The sequence below is a fragment of the Strigops habroptila genome, chromosome 3 (assembly GCF_004027225.2).
Source record: "Strigops habroptila isolate Jane chromosome 3, bStrHab1.2.pri, whole genome shotgun sequence".
Classification (NCBI taxonomy): domain Eukaryota; kingdom Metazoa; phylum Chordata; class Aves; order Psittaciformes; family Psittacidae; genus Strigops; species Strigops habroptila.
Window position 1 is genome coordinate 69340935 of NC_044279.2, and position 23543 is coordinate 69364477.

Here is a 23543-nt window from a genome sequence, read left to right on the forward strand (position 1 = left end):
AAAGACAAACTTGGTGCTAAGCAATGGGAAGCCTCTCACAATGGGCTTGATTCAAACCCAGCTGCCCAAGGGCATTGTGTGGTGAAGAGCTTCTCTGAACACCCTGATTTTGCCATGCAAAACCAGGGTGCATTCCGAGCCCTCACTGCAGGACTAACCGGCCCCTCCTGCTGCTCCCCAACCCATACACCCCTCTTTCTCTTTCTTTGTTATCAATACATTTTTGGGCACTATTTAATCAAAAGAGCTTGTTTCTTTGAACTTTGCATGAATGGCAGCTCAAAGCTTTTGGTACTGCCTCTAATTAGCTCCAGCCAGAAGGGCACGTTAACCCTCATCAGAGGCTTTTTTCTGCATGACAGTGCAATTCCAGCCAGAAAATGTGACATACTACTGCATGAAGCATGTCCAGTCCACACAGGAGACATTCTTTACAGTGAGTGTACACTCAAATACCCTTCCCTTAAATCCCACAGATTCATCCACATCCCAGCATAGCACCTCCTATGTCTTCCTCCTTTAAGAAGCCAGATTCCTGCTAGTGGGAAATCTCCTCCTTTCCTTCTCTGGCCTTCAAAGCAAAAATTTTAGTTCCAAGTAACCTTGGCCCACATGGCTCATGCAATTTAAAAGCAGTTGCAGGTGGTAACATGACCTATTGGGTATGCATAGGTCAGAAGATCCTATACCCACTGAGGCTCATGGGATGCTCAATGAGAAGCCTGCTGTTGCTATCAACATCATATACAGGATATAAATGCAGAATTATCAGGGTGATCACAAACAGGTAAAACTGTGGTGAAATCTTTCCGTTGATTTTTCACTAGAGGGAGCTCTAGGATTAGAAAACGGTATTAGCAAATAAAAAGGTAACATGCAAAAGAGCACTCTGATTTAGTAGGAAAATCTGGTGCTGGTAAAAACTGCATTGAATATGCAATGTATTTGCTAGGGGGACTGTAGAGAGGAGCTTGAAAAAGCAGCTCATATTTGTGTCTGGTGAGAGCAGGGGGAAGAAGTGCACTATGAGTCAACATCCAAGCACAAAGGAAGCTATACATGTTCACTTTTTCTTTCTCTACATTCTACCGCTTCATACCTGCAGCCTTCTTATTCCATATACAAGCAGTACCAATATATTTGCTTAAAGTCTCTGTTTAAATTCATATCTTCCTAAAGTTCTTCCAGCTCAGACCTAATTTCTCACAAGGGTTACGAATCAAGGGAGCAGTTCGCTTAGAAGCGGGGACTGTCTAATCGTAGTTCAAAATTCCAGGCACCACTAGTACAAATATATCAGCTCTGTGACTCACCTCTCAATCCACTGAGCAGCTAAGGCTAACGGATGGTGGGGACAAGTCTGTATGGCTTTCTATAAAACTCGGTTATGACAGTGTTATCCAAGTAGCACTGATCAATAGCAATGGGGAAAAAGATTAAAGGTATAGCAAACTCGGAAGTGAGGAAGAACTAACTCCAGGCAGACTGCTCTGCCTTGTTTCCAGAAAGAGAAAATTAGTAAGAATTTTAAAGAACAGACTCAGTAATGCCCATGAAGCATTACTGACGGGTGTCCTTTGTAGTCCTCTGCTTCTGAATTTTGCAGCACAAGACCAGAGAAAACCAGCACACTTCCTAGAATTAGTGTTCCGAGTCATACAGAGATTGTGTCATCCTTTTGCAGCCTTCCCATACTCACCCTCTGCTTACAAACTGCCCTTTGCTGACAGTATCCGCTTCAATGCAAATATCCATGAAGTCTTCTGTGCGCTGTGCAAAGAAAACACATTCAGAAATCAAGCAGTTAACATTTCAAAGTGCCACACCCATGATACTGCAATATGCTCACACAATGCCCAGTCCTTTGTCCCACAACAGGAAGCAGAAGATGCATTTCTGCATTTCATGCTTTTTTCCATTCTCATCTTGAGATTCGGGTTATAAATCACAAGTAGTCATTTCTCATTGATGACTATTCAACAATAAATACCGCAAGTGAAATGATGATTCACACATTTGGTTTCTTGTTACACTTCACACTTATCAAAGACAGTAAATAGCACATCACTTGGGTTAACTTCTGTTCACAAAGATTTCTAATCAACGGGTCTTTCATGAATTTAAGCAATAGTACAATGATGCAACATTTTGCCACTAAACACAACAGTAAGAGAATTTTAAACAATACAAATTGGAAGTCAAAGTGTTCTTGATATCATTCCTTTAAACTCCTTACTTAGCTTCTTTTCAATTTACAACCTGTCCGTAAGCCAAGTATACAGTAATGCTTTTGCCAGGAAAGCAAACTCAGATTAAGATGCAATTCATTTTTTATTTATTTTAACATTTCTGTCCTGGCAAAAGTCCCAGTGCAGATGCAATCAAATGACAGAAGTAAGAGTAAATGCACTTGTTTTATTTCTTTGCTGTATCTGCAGAGGTAGGCTTGGCACTGCGTGAGCTGCACCTGTATGCCTTTATCAGCTTCTCTTCAATAGGGCAGCCTAGTAACGAATCTGAGGTGAGACAGAAAGGCAGGAGTGGCTGACAATACTCAGCAGACATGCCCTGGTATCGATCAGAAAGCTGTTGTTCAGCTTAAACAGCTACAGGGACAATGGCTTCACAAGTGAGAGTTATAAGGAGTCCACATGTGTAGAAAAAAAGATACAGCATCAAGGTACTTCCAGCTCTAGAAACAGAAAAGTACAACGTCCCTAAAATAAACTTGTCCATTTCTCTAGGCTATGCAAGAGACCTGACAGAACCCTACATCGCTTCTTTGTTCAATACCAGTATTAAAGGGTATCTTGAAGGCATAAAGGTAAAATAAAAGGATGTAAGGGCTAGTCTGTGGCAATGAGATACTGTTCCATTTCTTGGTAGGTCTGTTTTTACTTCACATCACTGACTCCAATCCAAGCTGGCGACCAAAACTGTTCTGTTCAAGTGCCATCTAGAAAACACTAAAAAAACCAATACTAATCTCTGTCTTCTACCATTACTAGGACCTTGGTGTTTCAGTAAGTTCAGCACCTTCTCTTAATGTGGTGCAGTGGCTTCCTGCAGCCTTGAGGAAGACATGAAGAGCAGCTCACCACTACAGGATCAGTGTTAGCATTTTGCAGTAAAATTAAAGACTGACATCTATCCAAATAGCTTTCACAGCAATCCTAAGCTTCTGTTTGGCTAGTGGAACCTCCTCGTTGTGCAATTCTTCCATCTCCATTTTACATGGGTCTCCAGTGCTTTTTCACTGGCTCTGAAACTTGCCCATTCCTGGATTCAGTCATGGACCCCTCCTTGCATGGGGTAGTAAGTTTTGTTTATACAGACACAAGAATGGGACTTGGGCAAGAAAGGAAAACTGTGTGGGCAGGCAGCACTTGGAATCCAGTTATACTATGGTCTTACTGTCAGATCAAGCTGCCTGTTCCGAGTTGCAATGGAAAGCTCAACGGTGGACAGCTTCAGCTCTTCCCAGTCCTCCGGGGCTACCTCCTGGGGGATTTCTGCAAATCAAGAAGAGAAGATATGGTTAAGTGGAATTTAATTACACAGATCATTATTTCACTGCTATGAAGCATGAAACATCAATGCCGGCTGCAAAAAATCACTCTGACCCATTGTGACCACTGGTGCTGTTTCTTTCAAACATCAAAATCTTTAAAAAAGGAGCTTGGGAGCACTGAAGAAAAAAAATAGCACCAGCATTCACACAGTAGCAGAAAAGAATATTAAGCACGTTATATAGCAGCCCTGTGAGTCCTTATGCCCAGGGATTAACCCAGGACTCCTGGGCTAGTATTACAGGAACATTTAGAAAACGCATGAAGTGCTTCTAACAAAACCAAACAGAATCCAATGTTCAGGATGCAGCGGTAACATGTATTTTCTATAGGAGGCAACTCCACAGTTCAGTTCTCATATACAGGTCACTTAGTCCATGCTTCCATTTAAATCACCTCTGCTAGCCAAGAAGGAATGAGAAGGACTTTGCATCACACCAGATTATGCAAAATACACGCTCCTTTCCTTCTGCAGTGTCACACGCACTGCCTAGCTGAAAACTCAACTCAAGAGAGGCTGCCAGAGCACACAGAAGAAAATTTATGGAACAGAAAGAAATTTGATGTACTAAGAGACACTTCAGGCTTCTGCATGGCCCAAGTTTTATTGTTCTATTTTAAGTAACATTTGTTACTCTGTGTCTGCAACTCTTTCACCCTGGAAAACAAGGGCTGCTCCTCTCAACAGCTCACTAAGAAGTCATTCTGTGGGAGGAAGATTTCAAGCAGCTCACTCGTAAGTGCCAAGTATCACCTGTGGAGGCTTCCACGGCAATGACAAGCAACTGTGAGCCTAGGAAACACCCTGGGTTCTTTACAAATGCACTTTTGTTTATGAGACCAGAAGCAGTGGCAGGACCTATCTGCTCCATTTCTGGCAGGTAACACTGTAACTATCTTGAAAAAGTCACAGTTTTAAATAATAATAACAACAACAACAACAATCATAATAAGTATAAAAATGAGAGAGCAGAAAAGTAAAGCATAAACCCTTCCTCCTCTGATCTATTAAGAGTAAAGCCTGCCTGTAAGTTTATGCCCAACTAGACACACCTCACCTTTTGAAGGAGATGACCAGTATAACCGAAGCCGTCTGTAAAGCCTCACATACAATGGAGGTCTGGACGGTTTCTCCTCTGGCTCTTCTGGAGGTCTCTCAGTTGGACCCAGATACATGAGAGCAGCCTGATGTTTCTGAGGCCATTCCTTGGATTTACATGGAAAGGAAAGACAGAAGATAAAGAGCCTTTTGTTTAGCACCTACCTGTTTATTCTGTTTAGTCCTTTAGCCTATTTATTCTGTGTTCTCAAGTACTCCTGCAGAGCTACCCAGATCCCACCACTGCCTCAGCCTACTTCATGGCTCTTCAGCCTCCAGATTCATACATGAGATGACATTTTTTGCAACTTGAAAATATTACCCACAGTTCCCAAGTCTACTAATCTATTCCTTCCCCACACAGAAGTGAGGTATTTTCCTCTCTCTAAGCAGAAGGTAAAGGGATGTTTTTCTTGCTGCTGATATGTGGCAGGGTGACACAGCTGCTGGGGCTGGAGGGAACAACCTAAACGGGCAAAGTCAACATTAATGTTTGAAAGCACAATTGGTTTCTGCATGGCACAAGGCAACCTCAAAGAGAACTACACAGCAGGGTCTAGTGCAAACAAATACTACAGTGCCGTGCGCAGCCAAGGGGCACTAAAACCTGGCAGGCCTTTGTTCTCCAACAACTCAAACAATCAAGATCTGACCTTATAGTCAGGTGCTTATAGACAGCAATACAACAGGTCCTAAGGCAAGTCAGGTGAGCTTTATAAGGCATCTGGGATGGGGGGTGGGGAAGTAACACATTATTCTCTGTGATATTTCAGATTCCCGTGCCAGAAACTGATGGGCTTAGCTCCTAAAACACAGGTGCTGACAAAGTTTATATCCTCTCATCTAGTTTTAAAAATAATTTCTGAAATGCTCAAAACAAGGGACTTATAGAGGGAAAAGTATGATTGTTTTTTAAATGTAGATACTAAAACAACACAGCCAAGAGCCCACATGCACTCAATACGATTCTTTTTCTACACACAGAACTTTAGAAGTAGATTTGGATCATATAGTACAGGTTGTTAAGCAAATTCACCTCACACCTCTGAGAGCAAGGAAAGACTCCACTCTCACACTTACATAATAAACAGGACAAACAGAGGGTGACTCAGTAGGGCAATACACAATAAGTTTTAATGATTTAAGGGAAAAGCAGCATAACAATGTCTCTACCAATATCAGGAGTGAGCATTTTGCTCTTACACTGTTTTTGGCTACAGGTCATCCTGTTTCAAAGGACAGCTACAGTAAAACCAGAAAAGATGAAGTGCACAGCAGCAAAGAAAGCCAGGAAGAAATTAATCTCAACAGGTTGAAGCCATTTCTCATAGAAATTAATACAATGGTAACATAGAAGCACATAAAGCAATGAATAACACAACCAGGGGAGATCAGGCAGAAACTTTTTTTATCTTGACAGCAGAAAAAGTGGGCACTTCTCTTTAACCTTCAGCAGCCTAAACAGATCTTTTTAGTGTACCATGAATAGCTCACCAGTGAAAGCCACTATTACAGCCACTAACTGAGGCTAAGGACTCACCACAAGTGAGAAAGGGGCTGGAAATAAGTGAGGAATGGGTTCCTACCTAGAATGCCAGCACACAGAATCATTATCCCAAATTTCCTGGGGATGGGGGAAAAAAAAATATCTTTAATGAATGCATTACAATCTAACTCCCCTTTACAGGAGCTTCCTATAAAGGAAGCATTGGCACTGTCACAGACAGCACGGCTGGACTGCAGTCTGAGCTACCATCCCAGCTCCTCGGTTCTTCCACAGCCTTTCATGAAGCTCCTTGTATGTTCAGAGAACAGGAAAAGCATGGGAACGAAAATGCCTCACCTTTCATGCAGGTCAAATTTTAATCCTTCCAGGACCAATTTTAAGCAATAGAGAAATTTAAGGTGAGATATAAGCTGTTAATCTTCATGTTCACTTTATTAAACATGGAAGCCTGATTATCAACATGCTTTAGCAGTCTAATTATAGACACTTCTGCCAGATTAATAAATCAGAATGAAATGTTATCATAAGGAAGACTGTTGAGAAAAGTGACAGAGCACTTAATGGTTACCTTCACCACCACCACTTTCCAGTTTCAAAGGTGGTTACTGGCTCCCCCTGGTGATCTTCCAGCAACAGATTCTCAGTAAAGAAACGATTTTTTTTTTTTTTTTAAGTATTTCTCCTCCCCTTCATCTTTTCAGAAGTTAAGTCTGTCAATTGGTAGGTTTTTAACAAGTTGAATTTCACTCCCACTTTATATTGTTACCAGAATCCTTCCCAAAAACTTGCAGATAAATTATACAAAGCATAGTCAGCCTTTTCATTTCCGAACTACAGAAACACTTTCCTTGCAATTACTCTTTACCTTAAATGTACTGAAGAAGTGAGCTGCTTTGGTTTTCAGAGGCCCAAGGTACCAGTACCTAAAGTAAAGAACATAAATATTACTTTTAAGATATCCAGGGGTTGTTATTGGGAAAGGGATTAATCTTGCATGAAGTCAGATCTCACAGACTTTTTTGCCTCTGAAGTCAGTGCTCCCCTACAACCTTTAGCTTTGTGACACTGTAAGATGGTTTCTACATATTACCAACAGCTTAGCAGTGACGTCCCTTTCTCAAGTTGCAGATCACCAAAATGCAGTATACAGTCTTCACTACAGGCAGCACGACATCTCAGTAGCAGGATTTTACCTAGTTATGTGATACAATTGGAAATGATTTAGAGGTCTGTTGTCTAACTGCTGATGGGATGCACCTCCACAATATGCAATAAAGAACGAGGTTGGAGGAAACAAACAAACAAAAATCAACAGCTTCAGTGACAAAAGAACAGAGCCAGCAAATATTGATTTTGATCTGAGAATCCTTTGGGACAAATGAATGTTTTACAAAACAAAAATCCTGCCAGTCTTACAGCATTGTATAGAATCTAAAGATGTGACTATATTTAGGCAGGCTTGGCACACATTTTGATCACTGTCTTCCACCAAAGAAGGTCAACAAAGCACATTAAACACTATCAGCTTACACAGTACTGCAGATCTAAGTATATCATTAATTACTAAGGCAGGCAACTGTCACATCCCTCCCATCAAGCTATGAAATTGTCTGTAAACTAATAAAACCTCAAAAATGTAAACCAGCAGCACGTCTCCATAAGGACAGTGCTCAGCAGAGGGATGGTCAGACAAATTTCTGTAACTCTGGCTTATGGCTTAACTCCCTTTGTAATAGGTGCCTTCTCTTCAGAGTAAGATCAATTGTACCGGAACACACCAAATGTTTAGTTTATTTAGCCCGATAACCCATCTCTCATGGGTACCAAAAGCAGGTGAAGTGCAGAAATATAAAAACAGGGCAAGCACACACGGTTCTTGTCCCAGGCACACTCTGAGCACCCCTTCATTTGTGGCTGAAATGCTTTCCCAGCTGGGCACGTTTTCTGTGCGTTTGAAAACATTCATGGAAGAAAATGAGGTTTGAGGATGTGCGTGCTGCCCCACATACAAAAGGTGCTGTCATGTCTCCAGGACCAAAGCCAAAGGACTCTTATGGAAAGGGAACTGCTGCAGAAAAAGATGTGAAGGCTGACACCAGGCAAAAACAGGGTATGGGCAGAAAAGCTGTAAGAGTGCAGAGGGAAGAGAAGTGCACTTCCTTATCTTGGGGCTGTAACTAGCAGGAGAGCCTGCAGCACAGCCAAGTCAGCACCTACACAAGCTACCAAGAATGTCTCTTGCTTCCCATGGACAAACACTCTGACCATTTACTCCCCCACCCCACATCACCTCACAAGCCTAGTCAAAGATTTGCCAGATCTGGTACCTCTTGCTTTCTGACAAAGGCAGCTCATTTACAAAACACATGGTATTGCTGCACAGCAGAGGCATGTGCTGCAGTTCCTCCATAACAGTTTGAGAAGTGAACTGCTTTGGCTCTGCTGCTCCTTCACCAGATAAAGCTAGTCATTTGATACACAGACAGCGGCATATTAAATGTCCATTTGGAGAAAGCCCAACAATTATTAGTTTAGCATTCAGAGAACAGCCATCAAACAGCACGGTCCATGCCATTTCTGGCAGGAACTGAAGGGCATTTCTACTGCATCTGATGTCCCTTGTTGGAATCGAGTTACAGAGTCTGCGTGCATCTTTTCATTGGCAGCTGATGAAAAACAATGGCCAATTACTTTACTTAGACTTTACTCAAGGGAGAGCTTTTTCCACTTATACAACCTGTATAAAGTTCCAGAAGTGGGCACCACAAGGCAAGCGGAAAGTAAATGCTTAAAAAAAACAGGTCAGCACTAAAGAAGTGCTTATTTCAAATGACGAAAAAACTGAAATGTCTTACACACCCATGTGTGTAATGCAAGACCTAACAAGAGTGAGTGCCTCTGCCTGTCAAGTGCCTACACTCAAAAAAGACTTCTTTATGAGAGGGGATATGTCTTTTTAGGAAGCAGATGCTAAAAAAAGGTAGAGTTTCAAAACCCAGCATTTTCTTACTTGCTAGCTTTAACTCCTGCATCTCTGTAAGATCCCCATCTTAAACCAGTCACTGCAAACACAGGCTGTTCCTTTTCTCCCTGTAAAGAAAAATAAACATTGCAAAATGGCTTTCTTTTCTTTCCACCTTTGTTTTTCACAGCTAGAAAAATATCATTCCGATACAAAAACTGATTTCTGATTAATCCTAAAAATGAAATTTCACAGACCAGGTATGATAAGTAGCTAAGAACAATAATGCTAAGCAGAATTTAAGCATTATACATTCCATCTGGTCCCAGAGAGGAATATAAGAGATGAAGTTTTGAGGAGGCTGATTTGAGTTTGACTGTGCATCCAGTAACAGCCATTTCACTTTGTAGATACCGTCAGTCAAAAGCAAGGAGCTCTGCACAGTGACACTAAGTTCTTGCTGCAGAAGTGTCCGTTTTACAATATAACAGAAAAATAATATTCAAAAACCATACAGGCATAGTAAAAGGTTTTCCCATTTTGTATTTTTCAGTTTGTAAAAGAAAGCTATTAACTTCACAATACATATGAATGCATTAAATCAGCTCAGACAGCTATTGTTATCTCTCACCATTTCTACAGAAATACCAGTGTTAGTAAGTTTTGTATTCATCAATACTCCCTGTCCCTCTAAAAAAGATTTTCAGGCATTCTAGGGTTTTCTCCGTTTTAGACTATCTGATATCATTGCATAGAGTGCAGAAGTTACTGCCATCAGAACTGCTAATATCATCAACCAAAATTCATGACAGCATTACACAGAGGAAAAGCAGTCCACCTAAACAGAATATAGAACAGGAAAGTTTTAGGAACGCTGCGTGCCAAATAAGCAGATGCTTTTACCTTGATCTGCAAGACATCAAGTGGAATCGTCTCTCCCTTCAAAATGGCCAATGTAGCATTAGTAATATGTCTGCAAAACAATCAGGAAAGAAGCAAAGGAAAACAAATAAGAAGGAAAATAATAAGCTTTAAAATTACACTTTTTTTTCCAGCAAACCCCACTATGAGTCCAGGTGGGTCTTTTTTGCCGCAATCACAACAACCCCAGAGAAGGCACTCTGACAAAGCACTTCCCTGAAATCAGACAGCAAACTGGGTGGCTGCAACACATGATGAACAGCAACAGACCTGAACAGCAAAAGGAAATTATCCACCTAAGCTTTTCAGAAATTCCTCTTTCTTCAGCTAATGTGGCAGATCATGTGCCAACTCTGTCATTTGCCATTGTGGATACTTAACACACTAAGGACCCAAACAATGGTTTTATTTTTACTGGTGGCAAGTGTAACAACCTGGGAAACAAGGGAATGGTCATGAGACTGGTCTCGATTCACGTGTCTGGGACTGAACTGCCTGAGTATGTGAATTTGTTTTGAAGTTTTTAATCAAGATAAATCTACCTATCAGCAGCGCTCCTGTGGTTTTGGTCTCCATAAGGTTGCAGACCAAAGCTAAGGCACTTTCTCATTTCAAGTCATAAAGCATGGCACTAAAAATTTTGTAACTACAAGTTTATAAAGAAGTCTATGTTCAGACCTTGAGGCATATATTTCCTTAAAACTCCTTCCCTGTTTTCAAAGTTCAGTAAAATTTAGATTCCAGATTGCACACATTTCCAGTGTCTCAGCTGGACAGGGGAAAAAAACCCAAACAAACCAAAATCCCCCAAAAAATACATGCAGCTTTCAGATCCAGTCTCATATTCATGTGAGAGAATTTGCCCGTAACTTCTTCAGGAATAGAATACTAAGGCAAGAGGAGGAAGCTGTTCTTCCCTCAGCTCTTCTTTTCTCCTAGCTCTTGACCTTCTGCAAGACCTGTACAATTCCTACACTTCAAAGATAAGATAATGCTGAAGGAAACACACCCCAAATATTTATTGTTACGATATCACTTCTGCACTTAAGTCTGGTTCTGTTATTGGTGTGGGTTGTTAAGCAGTCTATTGACTAAATTCCTTTCAACTTCACCAATATGCTGCAGTCTCACCTGCACAGTTCATTACCTTGGGACAAGAAGATCATTCATTTCAAACTGCTTCTTTAAAACCCAAACATAAATTATTATTTTAATCTTAGCTACTGATTACAGTCTTGTCCATCTTGCCAAGCTTCAGAGGACTCTGGTAGTCTTAATGAAGGATGGTATACCAGTTGACTCGTGGGTTTTACGTATGATGGATACCAGCAAGGGTTCCGCAAAGAAGAATGTTAATGAGTTATTGGGAGAAGCAGAGCGAACAGATTTCAGGAGCAAGGAGAAATACATTCATTAGTATGGGAGGAGAGGAAGGGAAAAATTGAAAAGAAATGAAATGCAGGGAAAAGATTAGTTGACTAGCCTTTTTACTTTAGAAGTGGACAAAACAATCTTACAACAAACTGAAATGCAGGCAGCAATTACTGCCAGACTGGATGATACCCAGGATGCTGATAGAGAAGATTCAGGTTGCTGCAGAGTTGCCAGCATCAGTCCCATCAGAGGGATGAACAAGAAACCCTGAAAAAGTCAGTAATGGGATCCAGCCTTTCCCATAAAAGGTATTCCCATATGCCTTACTTTGCAGGCACTAAACAGGTTATATGCAGACTGGTTTCCAGAATTCTCAAACTAGAGAAGGAATGGAAAGAGGACTTCTTTTTGTTTTGTTTTGTTGTATCCTTGCTGTATCCTTGTCAAAAACCTTGTCAACATCCTTTTTGACTATTCCTAAGAGGCTTAATCTTTTTAGATTTTTTTTTCAATCTGAGCATCACACAATCACATAGATATTAGCCACAGCAAATTATTTCATGTTCTAATAATACATACATTTCCTTCTTTTAATTTTTAGTCAGTTTTTGGAAGTCATTAACTCAGGCCAGTCCAGAGAATCATCAGGCTCTGCCCAGAGATTGTCAACTTCTTTGTAACATAGAAGAAAAAGTATCAACCTACCAAGGAGCTCTGCTCCTCGAAAACAAACCAAAAAAAGCCCCCTTTCAGAAACATGTAATACTTACTCGACTTGGTTTGTGCTCTCAGGGTAGAGCGTATGGCTCAGGGTGCAGGTCTTTCCAAGAGGTATGAATCCTATAGGAATCTTACTGAAGGCAGCCTGGACACATGAGGAGAGTAAATTAACATTTGCATCAGCTGAACGAAGCTTTCTGTGTGGAGATCACAGCTGTGTCTGGTATCACCCCGTTGGCACTAAGCAGCCAGGCACTTCCTTAAATGAGGCAGTAATACATAATGACTCAGAACATGGCATCTGAATCTGTGAACCCACCACTGCCAACTGGGTACAAAGGAGCTCTCTGTAACCATTAAGAGCATTGTTACATGAAGGTTGGCAGCCACGTCCTAACTAATGCATGGATTCTGTCAGCAATCCACAATCTTTCATAATACTGACAGTGGCACCACAAGCTCTGAATCTCATTTACCACTGCAGAAATCCCCCTCTGATAGAATAACCTTGCATGGTAAAGAGATTTTCCCAGTTAAGGAAAGGAAATTAATTGATTCCTCTGGCATCCAAATCATGAAGCAGCAGAAGGTCTAATTTTCAGAAGTCACTGACCATTTTATTTTTCTGTACCATAGTTCAGCAAAAGGGCTTGTTGAAGGACCAAGTTATTATACTGTACCTCATAATAAGCTGTGCTTCTTGAAGCGTGTCAGCAAATCAATGTACACTACCATATATCACAATGTACCATCTCCCTCCTGGGTACTGCTGCTAGCAGCACGATGATACTGCAAATCTGCACTGAATAAGTAATACCCCCCTCACTTCATGCTCACCCTTGCTATCTCTGTGTCACCTGCAAGTCTTCACACATCTCAAACACCCCTCTCTCATCTTCTTCAGAATAGTTTTACAGTGTGCAGATGACAGGCTGTTTGCAGCTCATGCAGTCATGCTCTGCTCCCCTGGCTGCTAGGAACAGCGTTTTTTGCACAGGCTCTTCTTATCCAGGCAACAGCAGCATGACATACCCAAGCCAAAAGGGAAGGAGAGCCAGAGTGAGGGGGCTGAACTGCAGATCCCTACTCCTAGGACAAAGTGATATGAAGGACAAGAAGAACTCCTTGGCCAAAGACATAAAGTTACACAGTGGCAATACTACAATACAAGTATTCCACCCAAAATAGTGCCGGCTGCAGAATTTTCTACGCCATGGCAAATCAACCCAAGCTACATCCAAGAAAAGTCAAAAAAATACAGAAGAAAAACTAGCCAGTAAAACCTCTAAAACTTTTCTTCCAGATCTTTAGATTACAGAAGTCTTAGGAGCCAACTACAATAATATTAAATTTAAAATCTTGATGTCTCAGAATTGATACAGCCAGCGCCCCTTTAAACATTCTGGCTTGGTTGCAGAGTTTTTCTTGTCACATTCAGACAAAGCGACTGCCTAAACAGATACAATTCTAGCTGCCAAGGATATCATCATAATCTTGTCTGGATCATTTAATTGAGTTTTTGCCAGCTTCTGCCAGAAGGTTTTGGGAACAATGATTCCCTCCTTTCTTCAATAACACTGTCCTCCCTCTTCAAAAAGAAAAATCTCATTTCCATTTGGAGTGATCCACCTTGAGAGGTTAAAATTTACTTTCTGCAGCCATCTGCATAGGTAGATGTTCACCCCTCAGAAAAAACAGCAAAGCAATCATAAAGCAACAGGAGCATGGCCATAACTGAATTCTGCTTCAAGCCTGTACAAGAAAAACATGTACTTTCGCCGGATGCTTCTGCCAAACAAAGCAGCATACACAGCTGGTCCATGGATCTCTGAAAGTTGTGCAGTTGGCTTCTCCCTGGTCTGATGCTGGAAACTTCCCAAAGCCATGGCTTGGGAACCATTGCACTCCCTGAGAAAGGGAATGAAGAACAACGGGCAGGATTGCAGGACACTGACATGGCTGACCCAACTACCCGGCAAGCTGGCTCCAGGTAAGTAAGCAACCTATCTGTAGGACACAGCTGAGGCCAAAAGATCACAACAGATGCACATGACACTTCCTCTAAGAAATAAACAACATTTTTAAAATGACACTTCCTCACCTCATCTGCTCTGCGGAGAAGCCCAGTTATGACCTGAAAAACAGGGGAAATGCTCAGCTCTGAGAACTCTGTTTTTCAGTTACAGCAGAAAGCTATAAAATTCATACCCACATTTACTCGGAAAAGATTTAAGCAGCAGCTTCTCTTTTGGAAGGTACTACAGTTGCTTACATGAGAAAGGAGGCACGTTCAATGTATGAACATGGTAGAAATAGCAGGGTTATGAATGCACAGGAGTATATGCTGGCACCACAACCAATGCCAGTGTAAATGTTTTAACACTGAACAATGCTCTGCATAATGCAATACTGGTCAGTGGGCAATTAACAACAATCAATTCTAAGGCCAGGAGAAACTTGCAGATGTATTCTGACCATTTTCTCTTAAGGCTACTGCATTTCATTTAGCCATTGCCTTACGAAGCCAGTAGTTACCACCCCAGGAAATGCTTTCATAAAATACAGCCTTCATTGAAAAATGCAGTATCCCCCAGCCTTCACCGAAAAATAGAGTATCTCAGTTTGCTCCTGTCATTCATCTTCTTGACAACGGGCATTTATTAAGTACATACCATGCTTTGTTATCAATCCCTTGTAATTTTTAAATTATTTGATTCCCACGTAGCAAAACATGCATTCCTCTTGGGAAGTACAGATAGGAATGAATGTTGAAATTTAAACCATTACAGGTACGTTGCACAGAAAGTCTTACACAGAAATCATATCTCCCCAAATAATTTTCTCATTCTATAATAAAATTCTGGAAGATAGTTATGTCACACACTCTTTTTGCCCCCACTCCCATCATCACTTTTAGACTAATAACTGGCAGAGTTTCCTTGTTCCCATAAAACTGTAGCTAACTGTAACTGTTGACTGAAAACACATATACTAAAATGGACAAATCTCTAGTAATACTTCTTATGATGTTGCTACACGAAACAGACTCAACCTTCGCACCCTCAGCCTAGGATTCTCAACAAACCAGGACAAGGCTCCTGCAGTACCTCTTGCACTGTGCCATCTCCTCCTGCAATAATGATCAGATCTGTGTTTTCCATCAATTCCAGCAGCTTTTTTGCTTGTCCCTCATAATCAGTCTGAAGAAACAGAAATCCAAACATGAGAACTCAAGTGACTATTTCTAGGATTTCTCTTCTACAGAAAAAAAAGAATCATCTATCCATTTGCTTAATAGTTATTCTCATATAGGCACACAATACTGTACATTACTTACAATCACTGACATTTCTTCAACTTACAAAATAAGTCTGCTGCCTAATACAATATGTGCAAGCAAATATACACATATAAAGGCTAAATGAAACATCAGAGTAAATCTCATTCAATAGAATATTGAAGCCATAATCATATTTCCAGGTAGTTTTGCATTGCAACAAAACCAGAAGCAACCGATGCTCTAGCAGCTGAAGTGCTCAAGTGTGCCTCCTGAAACTCAGCATTAACTACATAAAAGGCTACTTCCCAACAGCAAGCTGTTGACAAGGGGTTTATCAGTAAAGAGTATACTGACTTTTGAAACCATCAAAAACGTTTTCTGCAAGATCAATGACTTTTACAGGGACACCTCAGCCTCAGTTACCAGCCCAGCTCTGCTTTGCTAACTTGTCAGGTCTGGAGCTACAAAGCATTAGGTTTAAGTAAGTCTTGCAAAATAATTTTTTCTCTTAGAGTGGGATTATGTATTTTCAATGATCAGAGAAAGGCATTAATAAAACCATCATTTAAACATTAAACCTTGTGAAAAAGATTCCAAGATGGAAAGATATGTATTAGCGTACTTCACTGCTAGGACACAGCGACAATTAAACAATCCACATATCACAGTCTCAAAAACCTGCAAAAACATCACAATCCTTCATGTTTACTTGTTCTTCTCTTTCCAAAGAAAACCTCCCTGCTAATTCACACCATTTAGAGCTCAGTGGTCTGCCTTCATCGTGGGAATGTTAAATTATTTAATTATATTTTCATTGTAAAAATAAAAGGTTATTTTTTATTATTCCAAACAGGTCCACTGCACATCAAAGTTCCTCACTTCTGAATTCTGCAAGTTCAGGCAGAATTCACGATTTCAACAGTGATGGGCACACACCACTAGCCAGCACTCAAATATTTAGAGAGTTTTCTCTCAAACATGAATTATACAAGGGCTGCTTTAGACAGACAGATAAGTAAATGTACTGCTTTAGCTGAAAATTAAAAACTCAGTACACAGTTTGTAAATTAAGTGTGAATTAAAAAGAAAAAGATTAAGTACTCGCTTAATAACTCGGTATTTATTTCTTCCCACGAGATGCCTACAGGACAACTGAGAACTTCAAATGAATCCAGAATTTAATTTCAATTCTTCAAGAGAAGAAAGCAGAGCAGACAATATATCAATATAAGCAGAACCTATCAGTTCTTACCTTAACTACAGTTACATCCAAGCCAGATAAGTGCAAAATTGGAGCAGCATTTGTTTCAAAAAGGTTTCTGGCTTTGCTAGAAATAACAGAGTAAAAAACATCCCATTAGTCCGGTAGCTAAAAAAATTAAAAAGGAAAGAAACAAATGAATAAGAACACAAAATCTACTTAAAAATGAGCATATAATCTACACAATCAGTCACTCAACCTGCCAGCCAGGGAAGATGAGATTTCATTTGGTTCAAATGTATTACATTTCTAGACTCATCTCTCAGATGCCAGGTTTTTATTGGAGTTTTAATAAATGCAGAACAGGTTATCTAGCTTTCTCCAAAAATAATATGAAAAACCCAATAAAACAAAACAAGATCTCCAGAAAGAAATTTATTAGAAAATTAATGCCTTTCAGAGCATCAGGCTTCAAAAACACAAAGAGAGCCCATTTTAGGTTTTCAGAAACATTTTTTAAAGAATATTTACTGTTGAATATTGTAAGTTTGGAAGCAAAATCTTATGTGACCTTCTTTTGTTAAAGGACTGATACATTTTCTGCCTGTAACTGCATAATAAACTAATTATGCCGTTAACTGTAAATTGCTTACAAGCAAACATGAGTCTAGAAGCCAGAGACTTAATTTATGAACACCTTGCATTTTCCACTCATGGGTGTTTTGAACACAAGCACGTAAGTCCAAGCACTTCCATGTCAGATATATTATTTCTTTCATATTATTACTAACAACTCCCTGCCTCTCCCCCAAGATGCAAGCGATACGAAGCTTAGCTGATCAGCAGAAACAGACACACAGCATATCCAAGATTACTGGTTTTTTGCTAATGAGCATGCAAAAACAGCAGCCGACCTCTTCCAGGAGTCTTGCTCTGAGCCCATATTTAGCCTCTGAGTTTGTGGACACATCCCTTTTCAAGGACAGGTTCCCAAAGAAGTAAGATCACTGCTGGCTAACTTCAAGTCTTGAAGCAACCAAGGTCATCTCTATTTCTATAGTTTTTGAGGATGGAAATGCATCACATACAGAAGTTTGGAAGGAATACGAGGGAATTCCACACATGAAGGAATGACAAAGGCCAAAACACAGGATAAAAGAAAAATTAAATATATACATGGGTTTAGAAATCACTCTTTCACTTCAAGCATCTAGTTCTATTTCTCATCCCAATATTTTCAGTGAAATAAAGTTTGGCATAGTTACACAGCACCAGCTTGGCATCAGAGGGAGGTAAAAATGAGCTCAAAAATCTGGCTGTTTTTTATAGTGGATGGCAGAGCAAAAATACAGAAAGAGGGCCTCACGTATGAGAGTAGGGAAGGGGGAATTTTACCCTTTGCAAGCTGCCAGGTTTAGGAACACTGTTGCTTTCTTCAATGGCATACTGGAAGGGATCAGCTGGTTGCCAAAAACCTAAATAAGAGAAGAAGAGCACAGTTCAATTTACCTTGGTAATTGGTAAAACATTTCAAAAGAATGCATCTCTACAAATGCCAATGGGCTTTCAAGCCTCATGACATTCAAATGACTTCCGTCTTTAGCCATTGTACAGGTCTCCTACTCAAAGACCTGCACTCTTATCAACAGCTCACACCACTGTCACAAGTACTCTTCAGCTCATTTTTACAAATCCACCAACATTTCGTTTTTGTCGACCTCTGGTTTTCTGCCACGGGCACAGATCCAGGGAGCTATCCTTGACTTGAAGGTTACTTGATTTTCCTTCCTTATGTAATTCTCATACACCTGCCTGCCACCTTCTTTCTGCATCTTTTTCCACTTCTGTACTTCACTTCTTCTATCTCTTTTGCTCATTTTTGTATTTTCTATGCTTAAGTTTTTGAAGATACGAAAGACAATTACCAGAAAAAGTAAACCTCTTTGAAGTCACCTAAAGTCATCCTCGCCTTCACACCAAAACTGGTTTTGAGTGCAATGATGACAACGTATTCCGCAGTACCACCCAGAAGCCCCAGAAATAAAGTAGGAACAAAAGATTACTGCGCTGAACTAAGACACAGAACTAAGACACAGTCAACTGTCCCTGGGTATTTTCCCCTTTATCTTGAAAATTTATCCCACTAGCAGGAATTTTTACTTTGAAGGAGATAGACATTGTACGCAAAGCACAGTAGATTTTAGTGGTTGCCAGCTGTTTAAATTTATGATCAATTCCACTTGCCAACTTTGCTCAGGAAACCTCAATTAAAAGAAGCATGAAGGTGGCCATGTTGCTTAAAATGTTCAAATTTCTTCTTCAAGAAAGGAAAAGGATGAGAGATGTTGCTGAAAGAAAAGGAATCTTCAAAGAAAGGGAAACAAATCAGTAACTCTTAAGCTTTACCCAAAAATCAGCTCAAAAATAGACCAACTTCTTTTATTGCAATTATTAGGCAGGAATTGGGAAATATAGGGGTCCCTCTAGCATGTTACAGCTGCTAGAAACAACTAATTATTTGCTGGGGGGGACAATGTGCTGTATTTGCTTGCTTTAAACAGCCTAAGAAGGCTCATAAAGAATTTATGAGTAATGACATAATCACCTCTTTATGTAATATACTTAGACATTTATGTTACATACAGGGGCACTGCTAAAGCAAATGCTGATTTTTAAGACAGGAAATAAAAAAATAATAATGTAACATTCTAGAAATCCTCCCCCCCCCCGAACACAACATAAGGAAAGACAACTTAATGCCAGGCATTCAAAATGGTTATTAAATCTATATATGAAGGTATAATTTTGGAAAGTCAATGTCTTTTTCACTTCTTTGTCAAATGCACACTTCCAGGTATTGTATTCTGGACTGTTAAGATGACAATCACTATTCTGCAACTATGAAAACCCCTTTATTCAAAGGCTTTTTGTTAGCATTTTTTATGTTAGCATGCATAATGCCTTCTGAAAACTACATTCCTTTAAAGGAAACTGTCCCTGCTTCAGAGAGCGAATTAATTGCCAGCTAAACAGGACCTCTTTAACACATGCCCAGAGTTTGGCACCAACAAGGTCAATCAGCGAGGCCACATTTGCAGAGGAAGTCCACAGTCGGCTGACACCGGCTTATTCCACAGAACGAGGTGGAAAAGGTTTAAGATATGATAAATGGGTTCTTTATTATAGAATCTTTCTGTGATCATCTGGCATCCCAAGGCTGTCACCATAAACTGATATTTTAATTCAGACATGCATGGTGGAATCGCTGCATGAAATACTGCTATAGAGGATACTGCAGCAGGAAGGTGGGTGCCTCATTAATTCGGTATTTTAACAGGCTTAAAAACTTAGAAATCTGATGTAAAATAATAGAGAACACCCACCCCACCCCCCCATGCTTCACTCAGACCAAACCTTTTCTTGGGTGAGTCTGCCTCTATTTTTCCCCCAATACTTACACAGCACTATAAAGCAAGTAGCATTTTTCAAACGATTACAGATCGTTGTTCCTCTGAAGAACATATCAGACATTTAATGCCTTACTGCTGTATTGCTCTGTGTTTTCAAGCAGTATTAGGCCCTGACACATCAGTGAGAATGGAAATTACCGCAAGAATTGATTACTAGGCTTTCTGATTCATTCCTGTCTAATGCAGGAGTCTTCTGCAGGATATTTTCCCAGGCTTCAACCACTGAAACTGCAGGAAGCTCTACTGACAGTGCTTTTGCACTTTCACTTATGAAAATAAGCCATAGTGGAATAGATCCCATCGCTTAATGGCTGGAATTAAGAAACAGGAAAGCCAAAATTTCCACAACAAAATTATCTTCCTGTAACAGTCTTTCCTCAGCAGTTACACCTTTTTGACTTAGGATTTTTAACTTCTCCTTATATACCATCTCATCAATCCCTCTTTTTTTTTGTATAATTTTTTAATTTGGCCAGCATGCTTCAAATACTAAGGTATTAACTGCTATATTTGGTGATATAAAAAACTTCTATCACTTTGCTATTATGCAATAAAAATGAATATCGAAAACATAAGTCAAGAACAACTGGAAATGCTTTTGATTCTGAAGCTGTAAGTTCCCTTTATGAAAGCAGTACTATCAGGGAAATATTCTTCTTATTCTTTCATGAGACTTTCTTACATCTATTCTGGCATGAAGTTCCACTGCCCACATTAAGTTGCTGTGAATCTCTTTCCCTCAACAGCAGGCAGGCTAAAACTGGGATTATTCAGGTGCACCACAGAAGCAGGATAATCTCAGTAGAAGTTCTTTAATGAGAAAATTAATTTTCACTGTTGTTCTCAGGCCCCAGTATGTAGCCATGATGGGAGCAGTGTTATACCCTGCCAATCTCCAAGATCTGGCATGGAGAAGCAAGTTTAGAATAAACTTTATTTCTGGGAGGTAGAAAGACTCCTAAAACCCTGCAGCACACCACCGAGGTAACCAGAGCAAGTAATGTCATCCATGGGCAGCAGTACTTGTGCCCCTGAAAGACTGCTTATTAAGGACAAGATTTATTTATGGGAATACTACGGTATGGGAATTTGTTCATTGCTGGTTGCCCATGCAGGTGACAAACTACAAAATGCCACAGTCAGTATACTCAGAGAATAACTCTCTCTGAATACTAGCTTTCTTGTCAGTAATCGGCAAATGGGTTGTCTCCATTAAGGTTCCAGTGCAGGGCTTTCAAAAGCGCTAGGTCAGCCATCACAATTAGTATCCTTGATAAAGTCACTCAGGATCAAATTGACAAGGGCAAGGTCTCTCCAGCTGAGCACTAACCTGAAGCAGTTTGCACTGCTTCTGCCCAGACTACACCCATCGTAGTGTAGATTTCAGTCTCCCGTTTTATCAACAAATTATCTTCATACCACAATGTTACAGAACAGAATACACCTGCAGAAATGGAGGTCTGGGTAGCTACAGCAGTAACTAAGATTACCCCAATGATAACACTGCACCATCCATCGCAACAGCAGTCAGGACACAAAACGTACAGTACCCAGCTGCAGGCCGGAGGCCTCATCCGCCCTTTGGCACTTCAGCAAAAGAACACAGATGGCACCATTACAAAGCTTGTCATGTAGAGAAGGCCCACTGGGAAAAATCTCAGGAGCCCTGCACAACCAAGATAAGAGGGAGATTTTAATCTAATTTTACCACTTTAAACGGTATTACCTCAGCTTCTTGGCATGCAGCTCTTCGTAGCAGGTTATCGCTATTAAGACAGAAAAGAAAGTGGACATTAGGTTGTGTAAGCTTAAAACAGTTTGCTCATTTCTAAATGAAGGTACATACCCATTTTACACACGCTTTGAGCACTAAAACCAAAAACAAACAAACAAACAGGTTAAGACTTATTTAACACATTTTAAGGATGAAACACACCCATTTAAGCACACATGTGTATTCTCTTTCTGCATGTGCACACAAACACCCTTTCTATAGTAAAGAAAAGCAGAAAACATCCATAAGAAGGACATGGACCTTCTTATGGAGTGAGTCCAGAGGAGGCCACGAAGATGCTCAGAGGGCTGGAGCACCTCTGCTATGGATACAGGCTGAGAGAGCTGGGCTTGTTCAGCCTGGAGAAGAGGCGGCTCTGGAGAGACCTTAGAGCAGCTTCCAGTGCCTACAAGAAACCTGGAGAGGGACTTTTTACAAGGGCGGGTAGTGACAGGACAACAGGGAATGGCTTCAGGCTGAAAGAAGGTAGATTTACATTAGATATTAGGAAGAAATTCTTTACTGCAAGGGTGGTGAGGCACTGGCACAGGCTGCTCAGAGGAATTGTGGCTGCCCCATCCCTGGCAGTGCTCAAGGCCAGGCTGGATGGGGCTTGGAGCAACCTGGTCTAGTGGAAGGTGTCCCTGCCCGCAATCTTTAACCAACTCAAACCAAATCCCTTCCAAGCCAAACCATTCTCTGATTCTGTGAGTCTATGAAAACAAAGACCAGGATGCCAGTGTGCTGAGATTACATAAGCTACAAGATACGGTATAACTGTGTGATTTATTCTTTAAATCAATACATCACTGTTCTCCAGATCTAAGGTGTGTATTTTTTCAATGTTAATACTGCCTGTTATTTGCACTGAAGGTACATACTATTCTGGCAGCATAGAAGGGATTTAGAGTAGACTTAAGTGTGCTTAAGTCCATGGACTTAAATCTTTGTGCAATGTAATTGCGAACTCCCCTCTCCATTTGCTCCTTTGTAAGCTGAACACATGTTAACGCAGCATCTACCACCCACCCAGGTCTGAGCATGGCCCAAAGCAGTAACTCAGGTGAAAAATCACTCAATTCACCTAAGTGAAGTTTAAAAACAAAGAAGAAAAGGTAAGTATTAGCAATGTCACTGACGGTCATTTCAGAAATAAATTCCAGGCTAATCCTTGTGCTTGCCATCGGTGACAGACCACACTAGCAAGGTGGCAAGCAGGGAACAGTTGGCAAGCAAACTGGAGATAGAGCTACAAAATTCCATTCTTCCCCAGACCACAAAATGCCCTTGCAGACAAAACAGGGAGTCCTGTTCTGCACTGCTCAAAGTCTCACTGGTCCTCTAGATAGCAGACACTCCCCCTCCTTGCTAAAACCAAAGAACTCCTTCAGCATGCCCTTGTCAATAATTGGCAAGACGGTATATTATTGTCTCAAAAATATCTAGTACAAAAGAAACCCAATTACAGTCAGCATATCAAATTGAATACACCAATTAAAAGGATTCAAGGCCAACCAGGAAAAACAAGTGACTCGGAAAGCAGAACACTCCTGCCGCAAAGTGTGGCTCACCAGGCCAAATCCTGCAATGGGAATGGCAGAACGCAAGGCCTTGGTCAGACCTCTCGACCCAAACACGAGCGTGATCTATTCAGCTCCATGAGTTC

General features: G+C 40.6%; 1 protein-coding gene across 2 annotated transcripts in view; it reads right to left on the reverse strand.

Moving 5' to 3' along the window:
• The window catches only part of AGK (acylglycerol kinase), a 42084-nt gene that overhangs the window by 5966 nt on the left and 12575 nt on the right, over positions 1-23543 (reverse strand). For both annotated transcript variants that reach the window (XM_030481087.1, XM_030481085.1), the window contains 12 exons: positions 21830-21869; positions 18029-18108; positions 16685-16760; positions 15260-15352; positions 14254-14286; positions 12203-12297; positions 10041-10110; positions 9186-9265; positions 7041-7098; positions 4628-4775; positions 3415-3512; positions 1700-1770 (listed from right to left, as the gene is read on the reverse strand). In XM_030481087.1, the coding sequence (XP_030336947.1) occupies positions 1700-1770; positions 3415-3512; positions 4628-4775; positions 7041-7098; positions 9186-9265; positions 10041-10110; positions 12203-12297; positions 14254-14286; positions 15260-15352; positions 16685-16760; positions 18029-18078 (872 nt within the window). In that variant the 5' untranslated portion in view covers positions 18079-18108; positions 21830-21869. The remainder of the gene's footprint in view (positions 1-1699; positions 1771-3414; positions 3513-4627; positions 4776-7040; positions 7099-9185; positions 9266-10040; positions 10111-12202; positions 12298-14253; positions 14287-15259; positions 15353-16684; positions 16761-18028; positions 18109-21829; positions 21870-23543) is intronic.